Below are 15,804 nucleotides of genomic sequence, written 5' to 3'. Positions count from 1 at the left end.
CTAGATTATAACAAAAATATTTATCAAAGCAACATCTGATTTAATCTAATAATCATTATTATTCAGTGAGTTATATTAAAGGAAATGACCAAACTAACACATCAACCTCACCTCCAAGCACCTTGCAACAACAAAACATCACCAACACTTCAGGTAACAGTGTTTTAAATATTATATTTCAGTTTTTTTTATATCCCATTCTAGATTGTATAAAAGTATTGATAAATACAACATTTACATTAATTCTAATAACTATTATCATTATCAGTGCTGTAAATTAAATAGTGCACTTGTTGATATAGATAATGGTTTAATTGGTAGCAATCAATTCGAAGTGTTTGATATAAAAATTAACAGGTAATTATAAAAATAACCCTTGTTGATGTTTTAAAATCTGGCAAAATCTGGAAAACCTTAATTTCAGACCCTGTAAAGTGTAAATATATAAATATGAACTTCTGGAGTTTATTGTAACTATAATAGTCAATTTTTTGGTGCTAATGTTAGTCGTCACGTGTTGTCCAACTTCTTTAGTGTCAGTGTATTTATATAGAAAAATGTCATTTAATTTAACAACCACTATAAGTTTTACTATGGACATAAATGACACAAAAACAAATTGTCTACTTCACGCACTGCCGTGAAATAACACAACATCAGAGTTTCAGTTTGCTAAACTATATGTTGTATAATGTCGAGTCACCATGTTATCCCATACTGAACTGTTATATTTAAAAAACACTTTACTTGATTCAATCATCCATTTTAGGTAATAATTCTGAAAATAATAACAAGACAAACACACCAACCTCACCTACAAGCACCTCGCAACAACAAAACACCAACAACACTTCAGGTAACAGTGTGTTTACGTTATATTTCAGTTTTGTTTAGTATTTTTAACATCACATGCTAATTTGTGTAAAAAAACATTTATAAAAGCAACATTTGATTTACTCTAATAATCATTACCATTCAGTGTGTAATACTGAACAAAATAACAAGACAAACACACCAACCTCAACTCCACTCATCTCACAACAGCCAAGCACCACCAACACTTCAGGTAACAGTGTTTAAAATTTTATATTTCAGGATTTTTGTGTATCCCATACTAGATTGTATAAACGTATTGATAAGAACAACATTTAAAATAATTCTAATAACTATTATCATTTAGGGCAGTGGTCCCCAAACCCCAGTCTGGTACCACTCTGTAGATCAATTGGTACTGGGTCACGCAAGAAATCCTTAATTATTTCCAACTTATTCATTATCTGAGTCTGAACAATCTTTTATTTAGAAAAATAACAGTATTCTCTCAGTTACATTTCTCTCACTTGAGTGCCAAAATTTAACGCCCAAGCTAGCAAAATAAGTAAGAAACAGACATTTTGCTAAAGGGAAAAGGCCCAGTGAAGGACCCATGAACTGCCAAGGAATTCATCCGTAACACATTTGTCAACAAATCAGGTGAATTCAGCATGTCTGTGTAAGATCAACGGCTGGAGACCGCAAATGTCGGCGGTCTACTATTACCAATGATAGTCACCCTGAAACATCTTCAGAGTGCTGTGAACGCACCTCGAGTGACATGATATGAACTGACTAATCAGCTTCATATTTTTTATGCAATATACACATTTCGGTAGGCTTATTTTCTCAGAGAAACACTGCAGTGCTTTTTAATTTTCTCCATAAATTAAACTTGTATCAGAGCTGCAGCAATGTTTTGTCAGCTTGGTTTATCTTTGATATGACTAAATGAACAGTATCAGCTAATAAGGTAATATGTGGTCTGATTAGCCAGTTTTAACTTTTCTATTGTTAACTAGCTGCACCTCCAGCACCTTCAAACACCACCCTCATACACTCCACTTCTCCGACACCCACATCCAAATCCACACCCACATCCAAATCCACACCCACAGTCGCCAGCACCAGCACCAGCACTGGTAAAGTCACACCAATTTCACATCACACTCTCTTCAAATGATTAGTTTATTGTGACAAAATGTCTTGATTCATGATGATTAACCTATAAATATGTGCTTTTTTATACAATATATAATATTTGAAACACTTGTTGATATAGATAACAGTATTCTATTCAAGTAGATTTAATTAGTAGCAATCAATTTGAAGTGTCTGGTATAAAAGTCAACAGGTAATTATAAAAACTGGTATTGTCCAGCTTCCTTAGTATCAGTGTGTTTATTATATAAGAATGTACTTTAATATAACAACTTTATTTATAATATAACAAATTTATGTATTGTGTAAAAGTAATGAACAAGAAAAACATTTCATTTATTCCAATAACCACCCTATATCATTTAGTGACTATTAAAGATAATAACCCGACAAACACATCAACCTCACCTCCACGCATCTTGCAACAACAAAACATCACCAACACTTCAGGTAACAGTGTTTTACATATTATATTTCAGTTTTTTTTTTATATCTTATTCTAGATTGTATAAACATATTGATGAATACAACAATTACATTAATTCTAATAACTATTATCATTTAGGGGATAGTACTAAAAATAACCAGACAAGCACATCAATCTCACCTCCACTAAGCCATACGCAACACACAACCATCAGTGCAGGTAACAGTGTATTTAGCTTTCCTTTTTCAGGTGTTCAAAACAGGTTACTGGTGTTTTTACATTGTCTCAGTTAATATACTATTGTTTTTGGCCAAAATAAAGAAAATGGCCCACATATTTGATCTTTAAAATCTGGTAAGAAAAAAATTAATTTCAGACCCTGTAAAGTGTAAATATATAAATATGAACTTCTGGAGTTTATTGTAACTATAATAGTCAATTTTTTGGTGCTAATGTTAGTCGTCACGTGTTGTCCAACTTCTTTAGTGTCAGTGTATTTATATAGAAAAATGTCATTTAATTTAACAACCACTATAAGTTTTACTATGGACATAAATGACACAAAAACAAATTGTCTACTTCACGCACTGCCGTGAAATAACACAACATCAGAGTTTCAGTTTGCTAAACTATATGTTGTATAATGTCGAGTCACCATGTTATCCCATACTGAACTGTTATATTTAAAAAACACTTTACTTGATTCAATCATCCATTTTAGGTAATAATTCTGAAAATAATAACAAGACAAACACACCAACCTCACCTACAAGCACCTCGCAACAACAAAACACCACCAACACTTCAGGTAACAGTGTGTTTACGTTATATTTCAGTTTTGTTTAGTATTTTTAACATCACATGCTAATTTGTGTAAAAAAACATTTATAAAAGCAACATTTGATTTACTCTAATAATCATTATCATTCAGTGTGTAATACTGAACAAAATAACAAGACAAACACACCAACCTCAACTCCACTCATCTCACAACAGCCAAGCACCACCAACACTTCAGGTAAAAGTGTTTAAAATTTTATTTCAGGGTTTTTGTGTATCCCATACTAGATTGTATAAACGTATTGATAAGAACAACATTTAAAATAATTCTAATAACTATTATCATTTAGGGCAGTGGTCCCCAAACCCCAGTCTGGTACCACTCTGTAGATCACGCAAGAAATCCTTAATTATTTCCATCTTATTCATTATCTGAGTCTGAACAATCTTTTATTTTGAAAAATAACAGTATTCTCTCAGTTACATTTCTCTCACTTGAGTGCCAAAATTTAACGCCCAAGCTAGCAAAATAAGTAAGAAACAGACATTTTGCTAAAGGGAAAAGGCCCAGTGAAGGACCCATGAACTGCCAAGGAATTCATCCGTAACACATTTGTCAACAAATCAGGTGAATTCAGCATGTCTGTGTAAGATCAACTGCTGGAGACCGCAAATGTCGTCGGTCTGCTATTACCAATGGATGCGCACGGCTTGCGTGCATATTAAGAGCGACGTGCTTGCACCTTACAGGTGCACCCATTTGGAAACATCTTCAGAGTGCTGTGAACGCACCTTGAGTGACATGATATGAACTGACTAATCAGCTTCATATTTTTTATGCAATATACACATTTCGGTAGGCTTATTTTCTCAGAGAAACACTGCAGTGCTTTTTAATTTTCTCCATAAATTAAACTTGTATCAGAGCTGCAGCAATGTTTTGTCAGCTTGGTTTATCTTTGATATGACTAAATGAACAGTATCAGCTAATAAGGTAATATGTGGTCTGATTAGCCAGTTTTAACTTTTCTATTGTTAACTAGCTGCACCTCCAGCACCTTCAAACACCACCCTCATACACTCCACTTCTCTGACACCCACATCCAAATCCACACCCACATCCAAATCCACACCCACAGTCGCCAGCACCAGCACCAGCACTGGTAAAGTCACACCAATTTCACATCACACTCTCTTCAAATGATTAGTTTATTGTGACAAAATGTCTTGATTCATGATGATTAACCTATAAATATGTGCTTTTTTATACAATATATAATATTTGAAACACTTGTTGATATAGATAACAGTATTCTATTCAAGTAGATTTAATTAGTAGCAATCAATTTGAAGTGTCTGGTATAAAAGTCAACAGGTAATTATAAAAACTGGTATTGTCCAGCTTCCTTAGTATCAGTGTGTTTATTATATAAGAATGTACTTTAATATAACAACTTTATTTATAATATAACAAATTTATGTATTGTGTAAAAGTAATGAACAAGAAAAACATTTCATTTATTCCAATAACCACCCTATATCATTTAGTGACTATTAAAGATAATAACCCGACAAACACATCAACCTCACCTCCACGCATCTTGCAACAACAAAACATCACCAACACTTCAGGTAACAGTGTTTTAAATATTATATTTCAGTTTTTTTTTTATATCTTATTCTAGATTGTATAAACATATTGATGAATACAACAATTACATTAATTCTAATAACTATTATCATTTAGGGGATAGTACTAAAAATAACCAGACAAGCACATCAATCTCACCTCCACTAAGCCATACGCAACACACAACCATCAGTGCAGGTAACAGTGTATTTAGCTTTCCTTTTTCAAGTGTTTACAATCTATTTACTGGTGTTTTTACATTGTCTTCAGTTACTATACTATTGTTTGTGGCCAAAATGAAGAAAAAATTTCCCAAAACATTGATATAAGAGGAATACCAATGTCACTGTAGAGATTTTAGAGATAATGTGTTCATTTTGGCCATGTTGCAAAGTTTCCATCGTGGGGTAGAGCGTTGCTTAATGCTGAAGTATAAATCAGGCTTAAGTCTGGAGTAATAATGCTGAAAATCACAGAAATAAATTTTATTTTAAATTGTGTATAATAAGAAAACATTTATTTAAAATCATAATTTTGACCAGTAGTGCCGAATGTCACACGATCATAAACTTGCTTTTCCATATTTCCTTTGCTGTAATGTGTATCAGTGCATTTATTTGTGTCAAGCAATACAGCATTCTAGATTAGTTTTCAGTGCAGTAATTTTCTTGCCAGTCATATTTTTAACTGTTTTATCATCATCTTCCAACATAACAAGGCCAAAATGATGGCATCACCATACCTTCAACAACTAAACTCCCTGCATCCACTTCCAATCTCTCCACACTCTCCTCCTCAAGCTCACCTAAACCCACCACCAAACCAATTGGTAAAACACCACCATTGTACTCTCTGTACAAACAATTCCTGCCTATCTATCATGGCTAATACTACTGTTGTATTTCATCTTAAACAGTAATTCACACTATCAGCTAATAAGGTCATTTGTGGCCTGGTCAGCCAGTTCTAACTCTTCTGTTGTTAACTAGTGAATGAAACCAGATCACTTCCAAAGACCACCCTCATGCACTCCAACACAACCGCACACACAGTCACCAACACCAGCACGGGTAAAGTCACACCATTTGAGCTCTCTGTATAAATGATTCCTGACTATATTTCTTCCAAATTTAAAATAAAATGTAGCTGTTTTTGTTGCATAAAGCAGCTTTCACACCGCACACAGAATGTGCTGCACTGACCGCCTATTTTAAACTCTGACTGTGGCGAGCTTGTCAGCTTGAGGTCTTTGATTGGTGCAACAACAAACCAATCTTGCACTGTGCAAGCCATTGAGATTCATCTGTTTCATAGTGCACAGCTTTCTGTGTACGATGTGAAAGACACTTTAAATGACAAAAATATTACCTATTACTGATACCTACAAAATTATGCTATATTTTCAAACATATTCATATTTACCTTTAGGCAAACCAATGTTTCAATTGTAGAAGATTTTGAGATTAAAGAGTTGAAATCAATATTTGGTGGAATAACCCTGATTTTCAAACAACAAATGAAAGCTAATTTTAAATGACAACATTTAAATTTGAAATTTGGAAGAAAAGTTATCTGACCTTTATAAAATAACACATACCTAATAAATATAGTAAATCTATATAATCTGAGAAGTGCTCTCTTTTTTGTCTCCTCATACCTGTAAAACATAAAAACTCATTCTGCTCACTTTAGATCCAAAATTGTGCATTAAAGAGTTCATCTTTGACATGACTAAATGAACAGTATCAGCTAATAAGGTAATCTATGGCCCGATCTGCCAGTTTTAACCCTTCTATTGTTGACTAGTGAAAGCAGCAGCAGCATATCCAGCACCTTCAAACACCACCCTCATGCACTCCACCTCACCCACACCCACATCCACACCTACAGTCGCCAGCACCAGCACTGGTAAAGTCACACCATTTGAACTCTCTCTTCTAATGATTACAGTTTATTGTAACAAAATGTCTTAATTCATGATTAATAACCAATAAATATGTGAAAAAATATGTTTTTTTATACAATATGTACTATTTTAAACACATTGATATAGATAACAGTATATGATTTTAACAGTTGTATTTGGTATCAATCAATTTGAAGTGTTTGGCATAAAAGTCAACAGGTAATTATAAAAACTGTGAGTAAAAACTTCATATTTGGACCCTGTAAAGTGTAAATATATAAATATTGCTGAACTTCTGCAGTTTATAGTAATAATTATAGTCAGCTTTTGGTGCTATATTTAAATGCCATGTATTGTCCAGCTTCCTTAGTGTCAGTGTATTTATTATATTAGAATGTAATTTAATATAAAAACCATTATAATATTTACTAAAGATATAAATTACACAAAACCAACAGGCTTGTCTTCACACACTACCAAGCAACAACACATCAGCACCACTCCAGTTCACACTGCATTACATTCAGTTTCATGTGTTTAATACATTTGTATATTGTTTAAAAGATTAACTTTTCTCATTATGCTCATTATCATTTAGCGGGTACATCTGTTACTCAATGCCAAAACCCAAATAATTCCCAGCTCCAAAACCCAAATCAATTTATGATTTGTTCAGTGTTGAGGAAGCTACTCTGAAACAATAACTTGATAAGCTACAAGTTACTCATCAGCAAAAGTAGCTAAGCTAAGTTCCTAAAGGCCAATATTAAACTTAAGCTACGAAGCTTTATAGTTTACAAATAATAGTTAAAAATACAAAAATGCAACAAATGTTGCATTGCAATAATAAAACAATTAAGTCAGATCTAGCATACACAGCAAATTCATCAGAGTTAAATTCTCGGTGTTGAAGCATTTGAGAGTAAAGTGTTGACGTTAAAGAGTTAGATTTTGATAAATGAATATAATAAGAGTTAGAATTGATTTTATTCAGTGCGAAATCAAGGAGTTATCTTTTCTACACTTGGTGGTGTTATTTCCAACATCCGGGAATTCATGCAGCCCCAGTCACTGAAGAATTTTCCAGACGCCATTTTCCATCTGAGGTTTAGAACAGCAACTGGTGAGTCAAACTACCTAAATGTTGGTATTTTACTGACTTTCTTTAAGGAAATACAGTTGTAAACATGTTTTTAAGTTAATAACTTTAGAATGGAGTGACAATTTTAAACTTCTGTGGTTCATTCATGGTCGTTTGTGTATCTAGCTTAACTGCATTACTATTGACTTCTTTTCAAGAATGTTTTTATATATGCTCACGCATACATAGTGCATAAAAACATCAAATGTACATGTTCAGCACATTTCTGTCACGCTTAATGCCATTTTGTGCGTTGTTACCCATCTGTAAAATAAAATCGACACTTCTCCTTTAATTCTAAGCAAACTAGCGAGGGAATCCCCGGAGCCGCCTAACGTTAGCCTACTCTGCCCGGATGCTAACGGCAACACAGGACGGTTTCCATAAGCTCTGGAGAGTTTCTAAAACATATCTGGTGAGTAAATGAACATATGCTTAATTGTAAAAGGCTTCCTGACTGAAACAAATGATTTTTTGTTATTCGTGTACGTCAATTTGGTTATTTTAAACACCGCGGCCCTTTTAAACTGGTTCATTCGTGGCCGTCCATATACCATTAGTCCATAACTTAGACTCGTGTGATAACGTACGCTTGAATTATATTAAGTGTTGACAACCATTAAAGTCGGAATGTTAACATTAATGTCTTTAAATGACCGCGTTTGCACTTTATCAGACATTTAACGTTACAGAAGTCTCCCGGAAGTTGCGGGACTAACGTTAACGTTATTCCGCAAATGCACAGAGACTCCCAGATGCCCAAGTAGATGCCCGCAAATGAATGATCATCTCCCGGAAATCGCGCGTCTCCCGCCCGGTCAATAAACACTTTGCACGCCCCTCTCCACCGCATCCCTCCCAGCTCTTCAGGTACGTCGCGCTCAAGTCACCCCCACCGCTCTTCAGGTACGTCGCGCGCAGCTCATCCCATTGCTCTTCAGGTACTTATCTCTCGCGCTACCTCCCGCAAATCAACTCTGTATCCCCCGAAAATGACTTTTCCCAACTCGGGATGTCTGACGTTAGTAAGTTAGGCTATTTCTGTTGTCAGGAACATCTTAGTCAAGCTTTTTCTCCCGCATGATATTGTGCTTAAAACTATAGGCTAAACTTAGCATGTACTGTACACAACATTTCCGTTTTATTAGTGCGTTGTAAACAGCCACCTGTCTGTAAAATTAATCAACTGATTCATATTTGAGCAGCCTAATGATGATACAGGTTTGATTTGTAGATTTATTATCAATAATCAACATCTGAATCAAAAGATATGTGAAAATGTGTGAGGCATACTTTGTGATGTTCATCTCTCTTTTTTATCTGAAGGTTATGCATATGTGTTAGATACTAATGTGTTGTTGTTTTTTAACAGCCACAGTTCTCTGTACAATAACACAAGACCCTGTGACGGTGGCTGATTAGAGACGGATGGTGTATTTCCAGAGTTGGTGAAATGACCAAGCACACCTTCTTGGTCATATGTGGTGATAATAATGAAGGTATGTTTGATAAAGTTCTGTATTTGTTTCATAATAAGCTGAGAGGGTATTAGAGCATTAGAGAATAACAAATGACATGAAGGTGATAAGTTTTGTATTGTGGGTGAACTTTTACTTAAATAATGTTTTGCTCTTTGCTTTGCACTTTTCCTCTTCTCCTTATCCTAATATTTTAGATTCTATTTGGACCTGAAACATCTGCTAGACTCCAGGAAAGGTGGCGTCAATACTGGACCTGAAAGGGCCTAACAAGTTGAATCTGGTAAAGAAACACGCACACACACACACACACGCACGCACACGCTTACAGAAAACTGTAAGTTTATGAATATTTTTTACACTGTGGCCAATATTTTGGGGAAGTCAGCATCACTAAATGATATAAAAGATTTTAAGCTCCTCTAAATTTTGCTCCAAGTGTTGTGTTAAATTCAGGATTCTGGACAGACAGCTGCCTGTTTTTCTAGTTCTAGTCATAGTGGTTAACCTAATTGTTTTTGGAGATCCAACAGTGATGTATGTGTTTTTTCTACTTTTCCATATCCTGTCACCTCAACCAGCTGGGAGAGTCAAGTTGTGGATCATCATGAAGATTTTCAAAAGGTGAGTTTAGATTTCTTGAATGTTTTATTTACTTTAAATGTTCTTTTAAATATATCATAGAATTTGATTGCAATTTGTTTTCAAACATTTATCTTAGTCATGCTGGAGTCTTGAAGAGTTCTTAGATGAGCATCACCCTATATCCATGCATCAGGAACCACCAGACGAGCGATCAGCAGCTGCTACATCGTCATGGATAAAAAGGTCATCCTGTGGCTGGGAAGCACTTCATTCACAGGACATGCTTGATGAGATTTCCTAGCTCCAGTTTGTTTTCACACAAGTTTACAGCATTTATACCTTCATTTAAACTGCTGTGTTTGATGTGGAGGACCAAGGAAACACCAGAAGTGAAAGATTTGCACGCCAAGTTGTTTAAAATGTGATTTCAGAAGAAAACTATGCGTTCAGAAGAAAACTATGAGTGACGATATATTGAACTTTCAAATTGCTCTGATGAAACATAAAGTTTGGACATCATATTTTGTTGATACTGTCTGTACTAATAAAACATTTAAAGCATATTTGACATTGTTGCATTTTAAAAATTGAATGAATTGTTGAAGTTGTGAATGTTTTTTTAAATAAAATGTCTTTATTTTGTAATTTACAGTCTATTTGACCTTTTTACCATATTTACACTCAAGAGAGTTGAATAAAATAATATATTACACCAGGTGGTGTTAAATATAGTTACATTTTTTAACTCTGCCCTGAGTTAAAATTAACCCTTACTTCGGTGTCAATGTGCCAACCCTTTTGAAAGTGTTGATTTAAGTCTGTTTTGAGTGGACCCCATGAGACACTTTCAAAGTGTTGAAATTAACACCCATAGAGTTGTTTTGGGTCCCCACATTTTGCTGTGTATGATAGCATTTTCTAAAAAAATAAAATAAAGTACATAAGATAAATTAATTTAAATAAACTTAATGTCTCCATTTTGATAAGAAATATTATTGAAGCCTTCACACCATGCTCTTACTTTAGACTGACAACTGTTGAAATACTTCATGAATTGAATGCTACGACCAAATAACAGTAATAAATTAATAAATAAATAATGTAAAGCAATGAGATGTGTGATAATTAGCAACAGATGGCTGTAATATAGTATTATAGTGTGTAATCTTGTAAGACGATGCTGTGCTGCTTCAGACCATTGCAGCTTCACTAAATGTAATGTAGCTGTTAAACTACTTCACTACTTGCTGGAAAAAGTAACTAGCTACTGGAAAAGTTAGATTGTATCAAAAGTGGCTGAGCTTCGGTCAAGCTGCTGAAAATGTAGCACAGATAGAAGCTAAGGTTAGCTACTCCCCAACACTCGATTTGTCCTGTTGAGTATGTGTCTTTCGAAAGCTTCATATGCTTAGATATTTCATGGTGTCAATCCATCATTACAGACCCTCAATCAAACAACAATCCCACCACATCCAAAACGCCTGTTGAAAGCATCCCAGATAAAGGTGACTCCACAACATCAACACACTCACACTCCTGCATTGCTAGTCTGTTACAAACACTTTCACACCCTGACCTCCATCTTACCATTATGTCATGCTTCAAGAAAAATGATGTATATTAATACTTTCAAGATTGATTGGCTGACTGACTGAATGATTTAGTAAATGAATGAATGAATAAATGATGGATCACTGGATTAATTGATAGACGGACTGATTGATTAATAAGTTGATTGATTGGTTAATTGAATGATTGATTGACTGTTTGATCAACGACTAACTTGTTGATTGATTGATAGACGGACTGATTGATTAATAATTCGATTAATTATTTATTGATCAATTGTTGACTAAATGATTGATTAATTGATTAATAGAAAGACAGACAGACAGACAGACAGACAGACAGACAGACAGACAGACAGAGAGACAGACAGACAGACAGACAGACAGACAGACAGACTGACAGACAGACTTATTCATTGGCTGTTTAAAACCCTAGCAAACCCTTTAGGCTACAGTGGTCTTCATGTTTATATTTCATCTAGACTTTAATGTTTTTTTAGGATTAGTTTATTTCATCTCCTATATATTTTATTTGTTGACATGCAGGCAGTGGTGTTTGTGCCATTTGTAACATTTAATATGACTAATGTAATATCTAATTTTGAACATCAATGAATGAAAATCCACTATTAATTATTATATTTACATGTACATAACTAATATCTAATCTATATGCAAATATTTATGAGAAAACACATTGATCACATAATCATTCACATGTAGGGAATGGTTCTGATTCAGAATTGCCTATGAAAAACAATACACTCTCACCCATACTCAATGCCTCAACACAAGACACCAGCAAAAAATCAGGTAATGCTGCATTTGACATTATATTTTGAGGTTTTTTATGTCCCATATAGGTTGAATAAAACTAATCATATGAGCAACATTTAATTTAATCTAAAAATAATCATCATTTAGAGAGTAGTATCAGAGATAAAAAGGCAAACACATCAAACTCTCCTTCACTCACCTATATGCTACAACAAAACAGCAACAGCAATCCAGAAGGGTTTTGCACAGAAGTAGAATAAAGAAATCCAGGATAACAGAAGAAGTGTGGCTTGATCTAGTTTAATCAGTGTCTTCTGCATTGGTCTATTGCATGTTTGCTGGTCCACAATGAAAAGGTGCCACAGTTTCAAGCTTGATGTAGATATTTGAGATAAGTGCACATCCACAGCATTCTTAAATAGGCCACAGGATCAATTACAGAATCAATGAAGTAAATTTGTCAAATAAAATAAATCTGATATAATGAGCCAAACAGGTTGAAAACCAGCCCTCTTGTTAACCAATTTAGGTAACTCCCACTGATCCAGAAACTCCCTTTACTTTCCTGCAGAGACATTATGGAAACATATGAGGAGGTGAAAGTTATTAACAATTTAGCAGTTGTTGACCAGTGAATTCATGTTACTTTGGAAATTTCTCTTGCAGAAGTATAAATCAGGCTTAAGTCTGGAGTAATATTGCTAAAAAGTGCAGTAATATCCTGTCATTTTCTAAACTCTTCTATCACCAACTACCAGCATTAGAAGACCAAAAGGCCAGTACCACCTTACCTTCAAGCATTAAACTCCTTAATTATTTTCATCTTATTCATTATCTGAGTCTAACAATTTTTTATTTTGAAAAAAATCTCTCTCTCTCTCTCTCTCTCTCTCTCTCTCTCTCTCTCTCTATATATATATATATATATATATATATATATATATATATATATATATATATATATATATATATATATATATATTTTTTTTTTTTTTTTTTTTAATCCACAAGCTAGCAAAATAATTAAAACAATTTTGGAAAGTTTATGAAAGAGAAAAGGCCCAGTGAAGGACCCATTAACTGCTAGTGAATTAATCCGCAACACATTTGTCAACAAATCAGATGAATCCAGCATGTCTGTGTAAGAAGATCAACTGCTGGAGACAGCAAATGTTGGCGGTCCGCTATTTCCAATGGATGCGCACGGCTTGTGTGCACATATTGAGAGCGACATGCTCATGTCTTCCAAGCGCCCCCATTTGGAATCATCTTCAGAATGCTGCGAGTGCACCTCGAGTCGCATAATATGAACTGACCAATCAACTTCTTATTTTGTATGTAATATACACATTTCGGTATAGGCTTATTTTCTCAGAGAAACACTGCAGTGCTTTTTAAATTCATCCATAAATTAAACTTGTATCAGAGCTGCAGCAATGTTTTGTCAGCTTGTCAACCTTTGAGAAAATGGTTGATTGTCGCCTACAGTAGCAATCTAAGTACACAGCCCCCAACCTCCCAGGTAAAATTGTAAAGTGTTGACTGGTCTGCAGTGATAAAACAGTTAGGGAGCACTGATTTAGGGGATAGTACTAAAATTAAGCAGAATACAAAACAAAACAAAAAGTAACAAAAAATAAATAAAAAACTAAACAAAAGTGTATTAGGCTTTCATTTTTCAAGTGTTTATACAGTTTACCTCTGTTTTTTTTACCCTGTCTTCAGTTACTATACCATTGTTTATGGCCAACATTAAGAAAATGGCTCACATATTTGATATAAGGGGAATCATATGTCTCTCCGCAGATATTAGGGATTATGAGTACAAGTATAAATGCTTCCAAGGGTGTTGGCCATGTTGCAAGGTTAGCATCATTTTTTAAATTGTAATTTTGATTAGGGGGTTTGACCAGTAGTGCAGGATGTCATCACAGATCACAGCAATACACAGTATCAGCTGTTCTGGTGATCTGTGGCCTGATCAGCCAGATTAAACTCTTCTTTTTTTAACTGGTGAAAGCAGCAGCAACACCAGCACCTGCAAATCCCACTCCCACGCACTCCATCTCACCCACAGTCACTAAAACCAGCACGGGTAAAGTTACATTATTTGAGCTCTCTCTACAAATGATTCCTGCCTTTCTTTTGACATGGCTAATACTACTGCAGTATATAATAACTCTTTGATAAAATGGGTCTAAAATGACCTGTTTTTAATTCCTGTGTCATTCCAGTTATGGGATGTTTTTGAATTAAATATACTTTATCTTGTATTAATTCCAGGTATTCATTAAATAAATGTTTTGTTTTCCACAAATAACTTTTTTGATATTTAACCTACATGAAGCGCAATCTTTTTTATTTCTACTCTACATTGATTTTACTCCTATTGGTCAAAAAGGACAAATTGAGGAACCATTGATATTTGCAATTTTTTTATTAAATAAGTAAGAAAGGAAAAAATGAAAATTTGGATTTGAGTCGATTGAAAGTTCATTAAACACAGTAAACCCATATAAACTGAGAACTATAGTGCTCTTTCTTTTGGCTTCTCAAACCTGTTAAATATAAAAACTCATTCTGCTTACTTTAGACCCAATATTGTGCAGTAAATGGTTCATCTTTGACATGACTAAATCAACAGTATCAGCTAATAAGTTAATCTGTGGCCTGTTCCGCCAGTTTTAACTCTTATATTGTTAACTAGTAAACACACCAGCAGCACCTCCAGCACCTTTAAACACCACCCTCATACACTCCACCTCACCCACAGTCACCAAGACCAGCACAGGTAAAGTCACACCATTTGAGCTCACTCTACAAATGATTACAGTTTATTGTGACAAAATAGCTTAATTCATGATCACTAACCTATATACAGTATGTGCTTGTTTATATTATATTTGAAACACTTATTGATAGATAACAGTGTGTTATTCTAATGGATTCAATTGGTAGCAATCAATTCAAAGTGTTTGGCATAGAAGTCAACAGTTAATCATAAAAATAACCCTTGTGAGAGTTTAAAAAGTCTCGTAAGAAAACCTTATACTTTCGGGACCTGTGTAGTGTAAATGTATAATTTATGTAGGCCTATGTATATTGCAGAACTTCTGCAGTTTATTGTAACAATGAGTCAATTTTTGGTGCTAATTTTACTTGCCATGTATTGTCCAGCTTCCTTAGTGTCAGTGTATTTATTATATAAAAATGTAATTTATTATAACAGCCATTATAATGTTTACTAAAGATATAAATGACACAAAACCTACAGGCTTACCTTCACGCACCATCATGCAACAACACGTCATCATCACCACTCCAGGTAACACTGTATTACCATTAAGTAAATTTTTTTCATTAATTTGTATATTGTTTAAAAGATCAACTTTTCTTCCTCATGTAATCATTCTTTAATGTCATCATCGTATTTGACATTCTGTTTTTTTTAAACCACGAATTTTTGAGTTTTAGTTTGCTAAAATATATTTGGATACTGTCGAGTGTATGCATTCTGTTGTTATAATACATTAAATTT

The 15,804-nt window shown here is 34.2% G+C and overlaps 1 protein-coding gene and 1 long non-coding RNA gene across 51 annotated transcripts in view; both read left to right on the top strand.

The window, feature by feature from the left end:
• The window catches only part of ptprc (protein tyrosine phosphatase receptor type C), an 82,855-nt gene that overhangs the window by 32,420 nt on the left and 34,631 nt on the right, over positions 1-15,804 (top strand). Inside the window, exon 1 of one of the 50 annotated variants that reach the window (XM_087304382.1) lies at positions 15,253-15,591. The exons of 48 other annotated variants lie outside the window; for them this stretch is intronic. In XM_087304382.1, coding sequence (XP_087160508.1) covers positions 15,504-15,591 — 88 coding nt within the window. In that variant the 5' untranslated portion in view covers positions 15,253-15,503. Of the gene's footprint in view, positions 1-15,252; positions 15,592-15,804 lie in introns of those variants that run through there. One more of the 50 variants, XM_087304381.1, reaches the window with a different exon arrangement.
• Positions 7,803-10,566, top strand: LOC141380327 (uncharacterized). Its single transcript, XR_015522038.1, has 5 exons — positions 7,803-8,273; positions 9,231-9,357; positions 9,534-9,619; positions 9,918-9,960; positions 10,058-10,566. It is a non-coding gene; the product is annotated as an uncharacterized LOC141380327 (long non-coding RNA).

This window comes from Danio rerio, chromosome 22 (genome assembly GCF_052040795.2).
Source record: "Danio rerio strain M-AB ecotype USA chromosome 22, GRCz13ab, whole genome shotgun sequence".
Taxonomy (NCBI): Eukaryota; Metazoa; Chordata; class Actinopteri; order Cypriniformes; family Danionidae; genus Danio; species Danio rerio.
The sequence above is the reverse complement of the archived record's forward strand: the minus strand, read 5'-3'. Positions and strand labels throughout refer to the sequence as shown.